Raw genomic sequence first — 19,137 nt, forward strand, 5'->3', positions numbered from 1 at the left:
ACAACACAAAGACTCCAGTTTCCAGCTTCCCAAACCACAAAGTAGCCAGAAGTCTATGAGGTACAACAGGCTTCACAGAGTTTGAAACAGACACAAGATCATCCCTCAGAAGTACACACAAAGTACACAGTATGCTTCACAGGACATTATGAGACACTAAGCAATTAAAACATAAAGACAATACAGATCAATACTCATGGGCCTTTATCTGCCAGACACCAATTCTGAACGTGTTGACCATAAACAGAAAATCATGAAATTATCATTTACATAAGAGCTTCTAAATATTTTGCCCATGAATGCTAATAAATATAATAAATTTGCACATTTTACTTAACAAAAAATAATGCTAATCAGAAAAGAAAATCAAGTAAGTGCCATAAAGGCAGTACAGCACGGTTGTTAGAAGCTAACCACTTAATCCCTTTCTCTTCCTTTTAACAGCTGTATAACCCTGAGGAAGGTACTCAACCTCTCCATGCCTACATCTCCTCATCTATAAAATGAGGATAGTAGTGTTACCTCACTCTGTGGTTGTAAAGATAAGTCAATAAATTGTAAACTATATGGAACAGTCCCTGGCATGTAGTAGGAACACAATAATTGTTTTTCACTATTCATTTTTTTTGCCCCTCTCTATTTACATATTATTCTTTTCCACTTAGATAATCAAGCAACTCTTGGTATTTACAGTATTTCTTTAAGTCTAGCCAACCACCAATATGACATTGGAATGAAATGAAAGATTTTCTAAAGGAGCCAGGTTTTCAGTCAAAAACTAAATAATGATAAGAGACATGGCATAAGACAAATGGTCAGAAATCAGGAGAACTGAATCATGGATAATCACAGGCTTTGCCTGCCTTGGATTGGCATGTGTAGGGTGAGAAGTGCCAACTGTTCTTAAAACCAGTCAAATCACAAACATTTTATTCACCACATCAAAGTTTGCAATGCCAATCACCACCACCACAACTACTAGCCAAAAACACTTTTGTACTTCCTAAACATTCCTGCTTCTTTTACCCATATCAACAGACTCAAGGAGAAAAAAACATCCCTCAGAAACAAGAATAGAGGTTTCCCTAAAACATAATTCCATTAAACTTCCCATGAAAAGTAAACAAATAATGAACAACAAAGAGAAGCACATGCAGTTGCCTGACTCTAATTGACGTCGCTGCTGCTGCTGCTGAGTCGCTTCAGTCGTGTCCGACTCTGTGCGACACCATAGACGGCAGCCCACCAGGCTCCCCCGTCCCTGGGATTCTCCAGGCAAGCACACTGGAGTGGGTTGCCATTTCCTTCTCCAATGCATGAAAGTGAAAAGTGAAAGTGAATCGCTCAGTCATGTCGGACTCTTAGCGACCCCACGGACTGCAGCCCACCAGGCTCCTCCGTCCATGGGATTTTCCAGGCTAGAGTACTGGAGTGGGGTGCCATTGCCTTCTCCCTGATTCTTATTAGGTAGACCTGGATACCCTTTAAGTCTGAGCCAGCGCTGCTGCCCACGGCGGCAAATAGGAAGAGCAGTTCAGCTGGACATGACCGTCAGGGGTGAAGAACCTTGGTCAGGACTGGTGGACAGTCTTCAAGGGCTCTGAGGAGACCAGAATCTAATCAAAGTCACTTACCTGATACTTACTCTCATGGAACAGCTTATGAAATGCAATACGAGAGAAGAAAGTGACAAGATTATAAGAGATTAGTCAGGAGGTAATGATGCTGAGAGAAGAATTATACAAGTAGGGACAAAAAAGAAAAGATTTTCAAAAACTCAAGGAAATGGCAATCCACTCCAGTGTTCTTGCCTGGAGAATCCCAGGGGATCCTGGGACGACAGGTGGGCTGTCGTCTCTGGGGTCGCACAGAGTCGGACACAACTGAAGCAACTTAGCAGCAGCAGCAGCAGCAGCAAAAGGAACAGTGGTAAGACAGAGCTACAAATAGAAGTACTAGTTAACACTTAAAGAGTCCTGAAGTTCACTCAAGATAGTAGGATTTAGTAGGAAACAGCAAGTAAATACTGCTGACGATTATGACTGACCAGCACTGGGAGACGATGTAGGTAGAATCATAAGTTCAGCCTTGCCATGATTCATTTTAGGTTAAAAACCAAAATTAAACATGCTGCCAAAATTCAGAAACATCCAATGGGTAGCTGGAAAAATCACAATATTACACAGCATTTCTAACAGTCTTTAAGTTGATTTAAGAGTTTTCTCTCATCAGCAAAAATGCATCTTTAAAAGGCAAGCAATTAAAACATGAAATAGGCTCAAGATGGATTTAGGATGTATTAATATTAATGAGTATTAACATTAACTAAGATCATGCATCCGGTCCCATCACTTCATGGCAAATAAATGGTAAAAACAATGGAAACAGTGACAGACTTTATTTTGGGGGGCTCCAAAATTACTGCAGATGGTGACTACAGCCATGAAATTAAAAGACGCTTGCTCCTTGGAAGAAAAGTGATGACAAACCTAGACAGCATATTCAAAAGCAGAGACATTACTTTGCCAACAAAGGTCCATCTAGTCAAAAGTATGGTTTTTCCAGTGGTCATGTATGGATGTGAGAGCTGGACTATAAAGAAAGTTGAGCACTGAAGAACTGATGGTTTTGAACTGTCATGTTGGAAAAGACTCTTGAGAGTCCCTTGGAGGAGATCCAGCCAGTCCATCCTAAAGGAGATCAGTCCCGAATATTCATTGGAAGGACTGATCCTGAAGCTGAAACTCCAATACTTTGGCCACCTGATGTGAAGAACTGACTCACTGGAAAAGACCCTGATGCTGGGAAAGACTGAAGGCAGGAGGAGAAGAGCACGACAAAGGATATCAAGATGGTTGAATGGCATCACCAACTCAATGGACATGAGTTTGAGTAAACTCTGGGAGTTGGTGATGGACAGCAAAGCCTGGTGTGCTGCAGTCCATGGGGTCACAAAGAGTCAGACATGACTGAGCGATTGAACTTAACTGAATATTAATGATTAATAATATATTTTTATCAACCAAAAATGGGAGTATTTGAGCTTTAAGTACAATATGTAAAGATGATCTTATACAGAATAACTACCAAATTTTTCCACACAAAGAAAGAATAGTTATGTCTCTTAAGACACAGAATATAGGCATATGGATCATTATTCTGACTTCAGATATTTCACAGGTTTATTTTGTCATATTAATTATAACATTACTTTATGTTCTATGAATTACACTTTTAGCTTTAATTCAAATCCTTACTGACAAATCCCCATGTTTTCCTGATGTAACACATGAAAACAGTCATAAATTAGTCAAAGGAAATTGAGACCTTTTCATACAATCAAATGGTTACTCTAAATAAAAAAAGACTTACCACATTTTCCTTCATCTTTCTTAGTTTTTCATCTATCTCTCTCAACCGATTCTGCTGATCCCGTTGTTCTTTGGTGTTTTGAAGAACCTTTTCTCCTGGAGTTACTTCTGTATTTCTACCATCACCATTAAGGTCAGGTTTCTAATTTAAAAAAAAAAAATCATACACAGGCTGAAACTGTGCCATCACACATTTTTCCAGAGTAACTGAGCCCTGAAGGTTGGCTTTGCTTCTCAGACAATATTCCTTCTATTCAAAATAATCCTCGGAAATAATTCTCTAACGTCTTCCTATTTGGGGGGGGGAAAGGTCCGATTGTACATAAAACAAGAGGTAGTTGTACAACAATGAGAAGAGAATTGGGCTTCTCAAAGTCAGGAGTTTTGAACTCTGGCTTTTCCTGGTTCCTGACTGAGATGGCCTTAGGGGAATCAAAAAACCTCTCTGAGCTTTAATTTCATCATCTGCAAAATGATAATAACTTTAAGATCTAGCCCCAAAGTCATCACAGTACATCACACGCATGCATAAATCTTAGTAACTAACAAATACAGGCTGAAGATGTCCTTTGAAAAGAATAAACATTACGTAATGGAAGTATCTCATTAGGCTTCAGTACTATCAGTAATATTTGAATTGACAGAACGATATTCTCCCAAAGTTAGTATTATTTGTAGATAATTAAAAACGGATATTTCTTGACAGAAATCTGGTCTTGTGTCTATAACTGAACTTCCTACATTTCCGCCACAGATTTCCTACTGTGTACTTTCATGAGGTAACAGGCAAAAATGACATTTTTTAAGTTGCCTTAGGCAGAATCTGCCCACATTCTCGTTTTTTAAACAGAGTTGGTCACCATTCCCTTTTAATGCCTTTTTCAGTGCCTTTTTCATCCATGCCTTTCTCTCGTCCTCACTGCCTCCTCGTCATTCACTTGAACTAGCAGTTTTCAGACTCCGGTGTGCTTCCGTGTCACCTCCAGAGCCCGAGAAAACATTCAAAGGCTCAGGCTCCACCCTGGAGACTCTGACTCAATAGATAAGAACTAGGGACACCTGAAGAAACAACTGCTCGAAAATTTGAGAACTACTGACTTAAAGCACAAAGTCCTCACTCCTTCATGGCTCTTTACGCTCATCTCTTGCTGCTTGGGTCTCAGACTCAAAACTCCAGGGATACTGCCCACTGCTAGTTCTCCACTCTCCATGCCTCTTCCTTCCAACTCCTCATGGAGACTCCTACTTTTCTGAGCTCAGCACAAACATATTTCCCGAAAAACATATCTCCTGACACACCCAGTAAAGGCAATTTCTTTCCCAGTCATGCCACATGTTCCCTCCCTGCACTCACTAAACGGTCCCTGCCCAGACAGGGATTGTGACTGGTCCCACCCTGTGTCCCTGTACCCAACACGAACGAGAAGCTGGATCAGCACTGCCAACAGACTGTAATTTCAGTTCTCAGAACTCTGATCACACCAATATTTTAATGAAATTCATATTGCATAAAGCCCTAATGAAGAGACTATTAAAAGAGTATCTCAGTTTCAAGAAGTGACTCTCTCACATCTTATTTCCCCCAAAGGGAACTCGCTTCTGGTAGCTCTAGAAGCACCCACTGAGTAAATTACAAGTGACAAGATCTTTAAGAAGGAAACCTAATGTTAAGGAGGAGTTTGTAATAGCTGGTACCAAGGTCTCCCTGCAGCTCTAAGCATCCAACATTTTATGGCCCACTTTGAAGTTAAGATACACAATGTCTCCATCTGTTTGAGCTGCTATTACAGAATACCACAGATGGGGTGGCTTATAAACCACAGACATGTATTTCTGACAGTCCTGGAGGTGTGGAAGTCTAAGATCAAGGTGCTGGCAGATTTCATATCTGGAGAAGGCCTGCTTCCTGCTTCCTAAATGGCCATCTTCTGGCTATGTCCTCACACAATAAAAGGGACACAGGAGCTCTTTGGGTCTCTTTTACAAGGGCACTAACCCTATTCATGGGGGCTCCATCCCATGACCAAATTACTCCCAAAGGCCTCCCCTCAAAATACAATCACACTGGGGATTAGATTTCAACATATGGATTTGGTGTGTACACAGTCTATAGAATATAATGACCTGAAAAACACCCAAACTGGATTTCATTTTTAAATTAAAAAAATATCTTTTAAAGGACATTATTTTTTAAAAATCTACAACTGTGATTTTCTAAAAATCACCGGATAGGCTAAAAAAGAAAAACAGAAAAGAAAATTGTTAAGCAGACTTCATCAATATTTTTAAACTTTAGTTATCCAAGCCACCACTAAGAAAATAGACAAGCCACAGGCTGAGAGAAAAGTATGACACATAAATATGACACAGGATTTGCATCCAATATATACAAGGAATTCACACAATTCAATAAAAACAAGAATCAATTTTTTAGAATCTAGTTTTAAAATGACTTGAACAGATACTTCATAAAAAAAGATAACATAAATGACAAATAAGCACATGAAAAAGTCCTCAACATCATTAAGTCATCAGAGAAATGCAAATTAAAGTCCCAATGAGGTCACTACATAGCCACTAGAAAAGGACAAAAGAAAAAGTTTGTTAAAATTAAACACTGGAGAGGTATGGAACAAGCGAACTCTTGCACGTTGTTGGTAACAGTATATAATGACACAAACATTTTAAGAACTGCTTGACAGTTTCTTAAAAAATTAAATGCTTGTCTAATCCTATGACTCAACAATTCCACTCCTGTGTCTCCATCTAAGAGAAATGAAAATGATGACTCAAACTTTGAACATGAATATTCTGAGCAGCTTCATGCACCTAGCCAAATGCCTACTAATAAGACCAGAATGATAAACTATAATGAATATTTGATGCCAGCTGGGACACTCACTCTTTCTCCCTGACCTCTGTCTTGTGGTTAGGTTTAGTCAGTGTTGGGAAGGAGTGTTAGAAGGTTGGAGGGCAGCAAGAAAAAGAGTTTTGGGTACTCTCCCCTTCCACTCTCTGCTTTGCCACTATGATTTGGGCAGCAATATATCCCTGACTTGCCCATTAAGGGGATTTTCTTAGATTCAACTGAATATTCATGTTCAAAAGCAAACAGAGGCCACACTTGGAGCCAGTCAATTCAGAAAGATGAGTGCATGCATGCTCAGCTGCTTAGTCACGTCCAACTCTTTTCAACCCTATGGACTATAGCCCACCAGGCTCCTCTGTCCATGAGATTCTCCAGGCAAGAATACTGGAGTAGGTTGCCATTTGTCCCTCCACGGAATCTTTCCAACCCAGGAATTGAATCCATGTCTCCAGCGTCTCCTGCACTGGCAGCCAGATTCTTTATACTGAGCCACCTGGGAAGCCCCAACTCAGAAGGCTATAGGACAGGAAACACAGTGTCAGGTATCCCTGGTCAATGGGAGTTTTTGCTGCAGTCCACATCATAACAATACAGGTACAAGCGGCAAGGAAGCCACCCTGGCTTAAATATTTCATATCCAATAGAAGCCTCATCTGTTGAAATGACTCCATAAGTACATTATCTGGGTCTCAGCAAAGGACATTCCCAGCCACAAGAATCACTGCATTTATGGCTTCCCCTTCAGGTCTCTATAATTCTTCCAATCCAGAAGTCATTTTTAGCATAAGCAAAGTTGCCTCCTCTCATTGTTGACATTTCAACTTTCAGCAGATTGCCACAGAAACAGCTCAAATTGTCATGCTAAAGAGGGAGGAGTTGGTTAATCCTCTGCTAATCCCAATATGATTACAATTTTGGATGGCAGATTCTTCTACCGCAACTCTAGCCTCCCCAAGTTCCAGTACAATTTTTCTTTTCCCTAACCCCTGGTGCTAGTCCCTAAGTATCCCAGCATCCCTCATTGGCTCCTTTCTTTAAATCTATAAATAGTTCCTTCATTTCATTATCTTCAAAATCCAACCTGGGTCAATTTCTGTTCCTTGCCCAGAACTCTAACTGTGTATGTATGTGTCTATGTGCACACACTTGTAGAGAAATAGACTGGAAGGAAATTTAGCTTGATGGTAAATGGTAAGGTAAGGTAAAAATCTTGATTTTACCTTGTTTTTCTTAGACACTTCTGCATTTCCTGAATTTTCTACAGTAAACCTATACTGATTTCATATGCATAAAAAATTATTTTTTATCTTCAAGAAAACAAAACATTACCAAGCCTATCTTCACTCTGTTTTGACAATGTGACTCTCTGTACCAAAAGATACCTGTCTCAAGGTTAGACTTTAGCTGAGTTCTGCAAGTCACTTTTTCTTTCTTGGTCTCAGCTTCTTCTGAGAAAGCTTCTTCCCGTTCTGAAAGCTGAGTCTGCAATTCACCACAATCAAAGCCAAGGATATATAAGATCTTTCCTCAGTCTTTGTCTCTGACAGCATAACCACATAGTACAAATATCTGAAAGACAGCATGTGATGAAAGCAGAGGCCAAGAAAAGGCAATCATCTGTTCTGGCAAAGATCGCACACTGGTATATTCAAGAAGCTCTGCGGAGCCAGAAGAGGTTCTGCTGTCACATCCAAGTGCCGATCAGTACCGTCTGTTTTCCTGATCATCAGAAAGATCTTGATTTCCTCTGGGTGAAAGTTTTTAGCAGATTTTCTGACCGTGCATATTGTTTCTCTATTTCTTGAGTCATACAGAAATGCCTTTATTCAGTTAAAGTAAAATTCAGTTCCATAAAAGCTCTCTATAATATGCACAGAACATCTAAGGAGGCACAAGAATAGAACAGATCATGAGGTCAAGATATTTGCTGATTTGACTAATTGATTGCCAAGGGATTCTAAGTTCATTCTTAGAAAAATATCTGTGATGTTGACTGAGCCAACAGGGGTCTTTGAAGCTAAGTAAACCCATTTCTAAAAGCCAAATACAGAGGAAATTATTCACGCCTTCATAAGTTATCTGATATGAAAATAAGGCATTGAGTTAAGGGCCAGAAAAATACAAACCTGCCTAAACAAAGCCATCTTGCCCTGTGTTTTCAAGCTAATGGTATGCTTTTCCACAGGCTACTGCTATTTCCTGTCATCAGATGGCTCTTTTGCCTGGCAGTACTAAAACTAAAGAAAAAAATCTTTTAGCCAGATTGTTTTTATCATTTTGAAATACTTCCATGAAATGAAAGAAATCTTGACTACACAAGAGGCTTAGCATAGAAAAAACAAGAAATATAAATATAAACTTCAAAGTAATCTGTGAAACACAGGTAGCAAGAATTCCACAGATATAACTGGGAGTGTTTGCCAGGTGGCGCAGTGGTAAAGCATCTGCCTGCCAAAACAGGAGGCACAAGAGATGCAGGTTCGATCCCTGGGCCGGGAAGATCCCCTGGAGGAGGGACCAAGAGGAGCCTGGCAGGCTATGGTCCATGGGGTCACAAAGAGTCTGAATGGCTCAGCTTGCACATGCACACGTTTGCCAGGTTAGCATCAGAGGCAAGGATGTCTGAATTAACTTCCTGTTTATTCCTCAATCCAGACACCCATACTCTCATGGCATACTTCTATGTTTTTTTTTTTTAATGAACAGATGGTTAATAAGATTTCTGTGCTTGTGACTAACATACATAGAAAACTCCTCAGTTCCTGACCTTGATCAGCATGTTAAGCAATTTGAGGTCAAGCAAACAGCATGGCCATTATTGGAACTCTGCAAATTCCTGGCCTCAATAATAAAACATCTTTTAAGATTCACATCAAACCATGTTTTATATTCCCTCAAGGTTAGCTAACATTGAAACAGAAAGAGATCAAAAAAATAGTTAAATGCTGGTCAAAATTTTCTTGGCAATAGAAGAGGTAAATACAGCTACAATTTTCCTCAATCAAATGTTTGTTAATATTTGTTGGTCTTATCAAAATCATATACAACTGAACCAACAGTTTAAGAACAAGAAAATAAATTGAGTTGAGGAAAACCTTTATATAGTCAATTAAACTAGCTGACTGAAGAACAAAGAAATTCCTCATATGTCAATGAGAGCCATTTCTGAACACTCTCTCCCAACCAGGAAAACAAAATCTAATGATGAACTGGACTGCTAGATTTAGTAAGACTGATTGCATGAGAGATGAATAAATTACACTTTTTTACAAGAGCCAAACTGAATAGAATTTATTATTGAATCCAGTTGCTAAGGACTTGAACTGAGTGCTTCCATAACGCCTATATCTTGGATATTTCTGGAGAAAGCTGGAATGTAACACAGCTGCAAGCAAGAAATACAGTAACTAAATTATAGAACATCACTCAGTTTTATGGTGGGATTTACAGTACGTGGAAAGAAATAACTGATTTGTTGGAGGTTAGAGGATGGATACAAAAAGGTATGCACAGTTAAACCGCAGATCCTAAGGAAAAAAATTGCTTCAATTAGTTCTCTTTTGCTATGATGAATGAAAATAAAAACCAGATGTAAAACTGCAACCACATGATATTACTCACATTACAGCAACAGCAGCCATTCTTTCTTCTGAAAGTGACCACAAGCTTTGTTTTACACTAAAGAAATCAGACATGTGAAAGCCAAATGCTGCTTTTAAAACATCTCCATGAAGCTAACAGCAAGGGCACCTACATGAGAACATTGTAATCAGCAAACTCTCAAGGAAGAGATTCCTCATCTGCCCCTTTCACAACAACCAATACTTCCTTAATCTCAGAGTCACCTCTCTGGAGCCCCTCAAATTATTGATTCATCCAGGGCTTATGTGCCTACCAGTTTAACATCTTATTGTTGCCACAGTCAGGTAAGTCAGAAACCCAGTGTGTTTCAACTTGTTTGGGAAACTATTTTCTTGATCAAAATTTTAAAACTTTCAAATGAATTTTTTAAAAATATCACTCCTTATTAAAATACCACTCCTTCATCAAAATTTCCTTTCCCTGTGCTCCCCCAACATAAGTTTTCCAGACTTCTCATAAGATAAGTTCCCGTATTATGGTACTTCTTTCACTGAATGGTCGGCCCACTGCACAAATTGGTCTATGTTTATACATCCTATCCTCTAGAATCCTACAAGCTGCTTTAAGGTCGGAGGTAAAGCCACATACTAATCTGGATACTCAACTTCCACCACCACGTCATCTCTCATGAAATAACAGGCATCCAAAGACGTTTTGATGGCCTGGGTAGGGGCTGGGCAAGTTACTTAAATGCAAGAAGCAGGCCCATGTTTTGTAGGCAACACAATATGGCGTGATGGATGGTGTAGCAAACTGGAGAACTTGTGCTTCATGGAAAGCAGCAGTTGCCACTCAGCTCAGTCCTATACTTTGTCAATCAGGGCTTCAAGCCTAATGTTGCCAGATTTTCTAATTTTTCAAAAGAAACTAGAAATCTGAACTTTTTATATGAATATGAGTTCACCCATTTTCACCAGTTTTCAACCTCATACGATGTGATGGTGGCCTTCTCCAGGGACTCTGACCTCCTCTACCTCACTCACTGGTTTCTCTTCCTCCTCCTATCCCTCACTTGAAATAAACTTTCTTGATATTCCTTATGGATGTGCTTTCTCTCTCTCCTCTGAACCAGCAAAGCACTTTGCTCATAGCCTTCTATTGTTCTTACCTATGATGTCTTGTACCACAGTTATCTATATATATTCTGTGCCTCCCACAAGGCAATAAGTTCCTTAAGTCACTTATTATATTAATAATAACATCTTTGGTTGAGTTTCAGGTCAGACACTGTGCTAAGTACTTTACACATAGTAACTTGTAACTCGCCTACATTTCAAAAGAACCCTCAGGAATAATATTATCATTACTATGTTACAGATGAAGAAACTGAGGTTTAAAGCGCTTCTAATTAACACCCAAGACCTCAGAGCCAGTAAGTGGAAGAGCCAGAACCTTAAACAAGGCTTTCTCACTCCACAGTTCTATATGTTCCTGACTGATCTTTAAATGCTCTGCAATTCCTTGCATGCAGTGAGCACTTGATTAACATTTGTTAATTGATTGTTGAAAATAGAAATTTATATTCCACTTGAAAGACATTTTTTTCTTAAGGAACATGGAGAAAAATTACTGATGAGTTAATGGTTTGCAGAAAGCTTAAAAACACCATGACTATGCATTATGAATATTTGTGGTTCAGCAATAGATTGGAGGCCATTCATCAACTGAATAGATATGCAGGGTTTATCCTGAGATACTTTTCAGTGTATTATTCAAAAAGAATTCCAATCCAAAAATAATATCCATAAAGTCATCTGCCATGCTAGCATTTCTAGCTTGAAAATTCAATGTGCAATACTGGTTTTAGTTAGAAATGAGGAAATGCCAACAGGAGATTTAATAAAAGCTCAAAAGAGGTTTGTTTTGTTTTGTTTTTTTGCATACAAGGAGCATTAATTACCTCCTTTCAATAACTAGGATGTCCATTTCTGTTTCTGCATCCAATGGGAGTCCCAAAATGCAGTTTTCTCTTTTCTCTAAATATAATTTGTTTCACATAAAAATATATAATATCAGTATATAACAACTAAGTAATGTACTGGTTTTCCCTTTTATTATTTTTTAAATATTTTGTTTAAATCATAAATGCTAACTTTGAAATGTGATTTAGATGACAATGACAGCATCTGATCATTTTCATGCTTTATCAGAAGTTCTAATGGCTGAACAAATCTCTAAATTCTAAGTCTCTCTTTCAAGAATAACATTTGATGATTGTGAAAAAGACATTTTCTGTATATAGGACCATTATCCAGCTTTGAGATCTCAGCAACCTTTGAAATCTAACAACAATAATAACAACAAAAATCAGCTATAATAGAGAAAGAACAAAGAATATCCCTGAACAATTTTATTCCCCTGTCCTGGCTTTCTCCTTTTGGGAATGGGTACCCAGTAAACATAAATAAACTAGCAGAAAAAGTGCTGATGTGTCAAAGTCCTAGGGTATATTTGGGTCAGGACAGAGATTCTATAGTTCTCTCTTAGAACTCTGCCCCCAATTGAGAAAACAGTGGTTCCCACTACCACCACTGAGCTGTGTAAAGGGCTCAGAGGCAGCTATGCCTGGCCCTTAGTAATTTAAGGAAGCTGTGATGACTCCATAAAGGTTCCCTCACAACCAAACTTTCTTGGGAGTATATTAACACTGCTCCTTTCTCTTAAGGTAGTTCAACTGACCCAAATCCAGATCCCTAATCTTCAACTGACAGCTTGAAGAAAAGATTCACTATAAAGCAGAATTATTACCTATAGACTACTGATAGTAGTCTATAAATATATAGAAGTATATAAAAATATTTAAATTTAAGTATATAAAAATATTTAAATTTTTTAAAAAACAAGTACAAGCATCTAATATTGTACAGAAAATGATCTGGTGATGTGTTTACAAAATTGATGGAGGCTTAGTAGACTAACGAAAGACCAGCCATTTTCCCTTCAGGCAAAATTACCACCCAACTGCAAACTAGATCCCACAAAATACTGACACCTAGGGCAGGAAAAGAATTTACTTTTCCAAAGATGCTGTCATTCTTCTATTTTTCTCCACCTTCTACTAGCTACATAAAAGAATATCTGGGAACTATCAAGTGAAGAATCCTCACAGAATAGAAGCCATCAGCATGGTGAGCTTCGTTGTTTAGTCACTCATTGTGTCTGACTCTTTGAGACCCCATGGACTGTAGCCCACCAGGCTCCTCTGTCCATAGGATCTTCCAGGCAAGAATACTGGAGTGGGTTGTCATTTCCTTCTCCAGGGGATCTTCCTGACCCAAGGATTGAACCCACACCTCCTACATGTCTCCTGTACTGCAGCCAGATTCTTTACCACTGAGCCAGAGGGAAACCCATTTGGTGAGCTTCACTGCTTGTTAAATTAAAGGAGCTAGAAGAATGTGGCAGAGTAAGGGACAGGTGACTATCATTGCTAACTCCTAGAACCAAGGAACAGAGAGAAATAAAGCTCTCAAAGGAATGAGTGCTGTGCTGATTCTCTTCCCTCTCCTCTTCTCTGTTCATGATCAAGAATTAGCTTAAGTCATAAAGATATTAAAATAAATATTTCCTCAGTAACCCCATCCTAGCAAATTATCAACTGAAAGAATAATGAACAGAAAGTCAGCCAGGGAAAATACACACTGTTTTGAAAATCACTATCACTACAATTATAGTCATGGGAAAAGCAATTGGGAAGAAATCTCTTTAGTTAACAAGAAGATTGCCAAATGATGTGAACTAGCATAGGTACATATAAACCTGAAATCTAGATTCAGGCTCTTGAATCAAATATACCTTATCATTCTGATGTTCTGGTCTTGGAGAAGAGCTGAAAATTGTTGGGTAGATGGCAGAAAGTTCTTGGAGTTTTGTATCAATTTCAGCAAGCTGCTGATGCTGGGTGACTGCAAGCGTGTATCCTTCTCCCGGGACCAGCCAGCCATACTGACCTCCCTAAAAGGAAACAAAGGTCATTCTCACACTACGTCTTTCCCAAAATATACCTTTCAAATAGCCACATCAATGCTCCTCACAAAAACAAATAAAAATTTAAAATTAAAAAAACAGAATTAACTTGGAATAGTATAAGAAAAGAATTAAATAGTTTAAGGTTTCATTATCTGCCAAGTCTGCGTAAAGTATATTCTTATATTTTGCAGGGCTTTCCCACTATGGAATAAATCTCTTAGCCTCAAAGTCTGAGTTTCATAACATCCATATTTCTCCACTCTGGAAAAGTGGTTTGTTGAATAGGAAGAAATCATGTTTACACTATAGTGGACATGTTGTTTTCAAATTCTGTCCCTGAAAAGCAATTGAGTCTATAAACTCGGTTGTTTGGGTTTCAAGATCACAACTGGTCATTCACCCAACATTAGTTTCTCTTTTTTATTTTTAGTTTTGCAAATTAATTTTTATCAGAGTATGGTTGCTTTACAATGTTGTTTTGGTTTCTACTATACAGCAAAATGAATATATGTATATGTATACCTATATCCCCTCCTTTGGATTTCCTTCCCATTCAGGCCACAACCGAGCATTTAGAGTTCTTTGTGCTATATGGTATGTTCTCATTAGTTATCTATTTTATACATAGTATCAACAATGTATATGTGTCAATCTCAATGTTAGTTTCTTCACAGGTTAAAAGCCATTCATAATATTTCATTCAAAAATCCCCTGCTGGACATATGTATACCTGTGGCTGATTCATGTTGATGTTTGGCAGAAAATAACAAAATTCTTTAAAGCAATTATCCTTCAATTTAAAAATAGATTAAAAAAATTTTTAAATCCCCTACTGTGGGGAGGCCTTATACTGGGCAGTAGTGATTCAATATGAATCTCACACATTCCTGCCTTTAGGAGTTCTCAGTCCCTTGACAGCAAAGATTTTAACAAGGTGTGAAAAGTATTGGTAAATCCAGGGCTCCACGGGGATCAGGGAGGGTCAACTAGCCTCTCTGAACAGAAAAGAGCAAGGAGAAAAAGTGTTTGGAGAAGGCTTCCTAAAGGAAATAATCAATCTTAGTAACATCTTAGAGAAACAACACAATTAGCTGTGCACTTTAAAACTGGAGCTGGTGAGGGTGAGATGAGAGACAGAAAATCCAGTTAAGAAGCAAAAGCCACAATCTAAAAGAAAAGTGATGAGTGTCTGAATTTGGAATGTTTCCTAGGAATGCAGAACACAGACCCAATTCCAGGAATTCTACTTAGGAAGCAGAATGTATAGAATCTGGAGATAATTTGATGGAAGAATGAGAGAGGAGTATGAATCAAGCATAAAAACCAAATTTCTGATTTTTATCAACTAGGGGGATAGTGGTCATATGGATCAAAATAAGAAATACCCAGACACACTGTAGGTTTGAGGAGGCAAATGATAATGAATTCTGTTTGGGGCCTTTCAATATTCACAGATACCCCTAGGATATCCACCGATTATGTCAGGTAGTTAAATATGTTTGTCTGAAGTCCAAGATAGAGACTTAGAAATAAGTATTTTGGACTCACCCATAATTCTATAGTGGTTCAAACCCTCAGGGAATGGGTGAGGTCACAAAGAGAAGCAAGAAGGCAGAAGAACCATGAAGAACACTAAGAATAAAGGGGCAGATGGAGGGCAAGGAAGCCTAAGAATTTCATGTCCTTTGGTTTCATGACTCTAAAACCAGGGATCAATCCCTAAGTGGTAACCAGAAAAAGCACATGCAAAAACTTAAGCAGAAAGACTTAACATGTGTCTTTCCCTGGCCCCAGCATCCTATCTCCCTTCCTGCTTCAGTGACACGAATACTGCATAAGCCTCTCTAGGGAACAGGTCCCCACCAGACACTCCTTCTCCCTACCCACTGGCATCAAGACCAGCAAATGAACTAGATGCAGTCAGTTGGAAGTAAACACCCTGCCTGGACTTAGACTCTTGAGGGAGACAGAGATTCAAAGATGCCAGGAAGGTGAGGAAGAGGTTAATGGTGACAGCAACAGCAGTGAGGAGCCAGTGTTGGAGCAGGGAAGGCAGCGGCAGTGATCGCTAGCGTGGGTGTCTGGCATCTGGCCGCTGCAGTGCAACCCTGAACTAGCCTGCTTCTGAGGAGTTTCTAGGGCCATTTTCTGGCTATTTTTTCTGGCCATTTTCTTGATTTCTGCCTGGTTTAAAACCTGATCCTTCCAACTTTACACTGTGCCTTTGAGCTACCCACGTCTCCCGAAAAATTCATTTTCTCCCTTTTTTAATCAAAATTTGCCTCCATTTCTTGCAACCCAGAACACTGAAATTTTTTTGCCATGTTACTTATAATAAAGGATAATTGCATAAAGTCTAAAAGTAGGGAGAAAGTGAGATTATACTATATCCACAGAAGACATACTATAGCAATAAACATTTAAAATTTACTTGCAAGTTGGCATATGAAAACTATACATAATTATAAAAAAAAATCAAACTAGTCACAAATAAATTCTGATCTGCTTTCCTAAGTAAAAGTGACATAAATACTGTATGACCTAAAAGAGAAATAAGAATCTCACAGGAAAAAAAAAACAACTATGGAATCAATGATTAAATATTGGTTAATAAATTTTAAATTCTTGTTTGAATGGAATTCTTTTTAAATGACACTGGAGGGAAAAGAAACTGTTCAACTAAGTACAGCAGAAATTGAAATGTTTCATGTTTTATAGGAAGGAAATTGTGTGTTGTTGTTCAGTTGTTCAGTCATGTCTGACTCTTTGCAACCCCATGGACTGCAGCACACCAGGCTTCCTTGTCCTTCACCATTTCCCAGAGTTTGATCAAAGCTATGTCCATTGAGTTGGTGATACCCTCCAACCATCTCATCCTCTGTTCTCCCCTTCTCCTCCTGCCTTCAATCTTTCCCAGCATCAGGGTCTTTTCTAATGAGTCGGCTCCTCTCATTAGCTGGCCAAAGTATTGCAGCTTCAGCTTCAGCATCAGTCCTTCCAATGAATATTCAGCGTTGATTTCCTTCAAGATTGACTGGTTTGATCTCTGTGCTGTCCAAGGGGCCCTCAAGAGTCTTCTCCAGCACCACAATTCAAAAGCATCAATTCTTCAGTGCTCAGCCTTTTTTATCGTCCAGCACTCACGCTGTACATGCCTACTGGAAAAACCATAACTTTGACTATACAGATCTTTGTCAGCAAAGTAATGTCTCTGCTTTTCTAATTCACTGTCTAGGTTGGTCATAGCTTTTCTTCCAAGGAGCAAGCATCTTTTAATTTGATGGCTGCAGTCACCGTCCACAGTGATTTTAAAGCCCAAGAAAATAAAGTTTGTCACTGTTTCCATTGTTTCCCCATCTATTTGCCATGAAGTAATGGGACTGGATGCCATGATCTTCATTTTTTGAATATTGAGTTTTAAGCCAGCTTTTTCACTTGCCTCTTTCACCTTCATCAAGAGACTCTTTAGTTCCTCTTTGCTTTCTGCCTTAAGGGTGGTATCATCTGGGTATCTGTGGTTATTGATATTTCTCCTGGCAATCTTGATTCCAGCTGGTGCTTCATCCAGCCCAGCATTTCGAATTATGTACTCTGCAAATAAGTCAAATAAGGAGGGTGACAATATACAGCCCTGACGTACTCCTTTCCCAATTTGGAACCAGTCCGTTGTTCCACATCCGGTTCTACCTGTTGCTTCTTGACCTGCATACAGCTGTGTAACATGTAGTAGATGATGTACGTGGTTCCTGCCTACACTTGCAATGTGTGGGAGTCTCGCCTCCCTAAGACAGAACCCAGAAAATGCTCTTCACCACCTGCTTTACAGCTAGGATTCAGGCCAGTAATGAGGGTCTACAATCAGATTCACCCATAAAATATTGATTTAGATGTGAGGAATTTAAGATCTGATGCAAAACCCATTTTGCTGGGAAGGGTGACAGCAGAGGCTTCCGGCTTTGGGGAAAGTCATTAGTAGTTGTGAGTTCCCAACATAGGGAAAAATCTTTAACAAATTCAAAGTATCCTAGACAAATTGAAGAGAACATTACATCCATGCAATGAAGCATGCCACTATAAGAAACAACTGGCAGGCATGAGTTCTGAGGAATTCAAACATAATTATCATGTTAGTCATCCTCTTTATGTTGGATTTGTCAGAGGTGAAGCGGCAGAGCACTGCAAAAGGACATACAGACACTTGAAAGAATACAGCAAATCTGAGGCATGGCAAGCAGTCTGGTACAGTTTCACGAAACAATAGATAGATCAGTCCCTTCCTTAAGGTGGCAGTCCCTTCCTGCCACTTTCACATCCTCCTCCTCTGATCTCTATTCCATCATGTGTCACCACCCATCTGGCTTCACAGAATCTCCACATAAAATGTCTCCCACATCAGATAATAAAAAAGGACACCTTTTCCTCGGAGGACTTGCAGAAAGAACTTTCAGCAAGTATTAGTTTAAAAAACAATAATATTTGTGTGCGGTGTTAGAAAGTGATCTAGTTTCATTCTTTTACAAGTGGTTGACCAGTTTTCCCAGCACCACTTGTTAAAGAGATTGTCTTTACTCCATTGTATATTCTTGCCTCCTTTGTCAAAGATAAGGTGTCCATATGTGTGTGGATTTATCTCTGGGCTTTCTATTTTGTTCCATTGATCTATATGTCTGTCTTTGTGCCAGTACCATACTGTCTTGATGACTGTGGCTTTGTGCCATCAGTCATCAACTTGAAGTCAGGCAAGTTGATTCCTCCAGTTCCATTCTTCTTTCTCAAGATTGCTTTGGCTATTCGAGGTTTTTTGTATTTCCATACAAATCTTGAAATTATTTGTTCTAGTTCTGTGAAAAATGTGGCTGGTAGCTTGATAGGGATTGCATTGAATTTGTAAATTGCTTTGGGTAGTATACTCATTTTCACTATATTGATTCTTCCAATCCATGAACATGGTATATTTCTCCATCTATTAGTGTCCTCTTTGATTTCTTTCATCAGTGTTTTATAGTTTTCTATATACAGGTCTTTAGTTTCTTTAGGTAGATATATTCCTAAGTATTTTATTCTTTTCGTTGCAATGGTGAATGGAATTGTTTCCTTAATTTCTTTTTCTACTTTCTCATTATTCGTGTATAGGAATGCAAGGGATTTTACCTTATGACCCAGCAATCCCACTGCTGGGCATACACACCGAGGAAACCAGAATTGAAAGAGACACATGTACCCCAATGTTCATTGCAGCACTGTTTATAATAGCCAGGACATGGAAACAACCTAGATGTCCATCAG

The 19,137-nt window shown here is 38.9% G+C and overlaps 1 protein-coding gene across 4 annotated transcripts in view; it reads right to left on the reverse strand.

Annotated features, from left to right (window-relative positions):
• FSIP1 (fibrous sheath interacting protein 1) overlaps positions 1-19,137 on the reverse strand; it is a 210,043-nt gene that overhangs the window by 137,154 nt on the left and 53,752 nt on the right. For all 4 annotated transcript variants that reach the window (XM_069596017.1, XM_069596019.1, XM_069596018.1 and 1 more), the window contains 2 exons: positions 13,678-13,836; positions 3,373-3,513 (listed from right to left, as the gene is read on the reverse strand). In XM_069596017.1, the coding sequence (XP_069452118.1) occupies positions 3,373-3,513; positions 13,678-13,836 (300 nt within the window). The remainder of the gene's footprint in view (positions 1-3,372; positions 3,514-13,677; positions 13,837-19,137) is intronic.

Source organism: Ovis canadensis, chromosome 7 (genome assembly GCF_042477335.2).
Source record: "Ovis canadensis isolate MfBH-ARS-UI-01 breed Bighorn chromosome 7, ARS-UI_OviCan_v2, whole genome shotgun sequence".
Classification (NCBI taxonomy): Eukaryota; Metazoa; Chordata; class Mammalia; order Artiodactyla; family Bovidae; genus Ovis; species Ovis canadensis.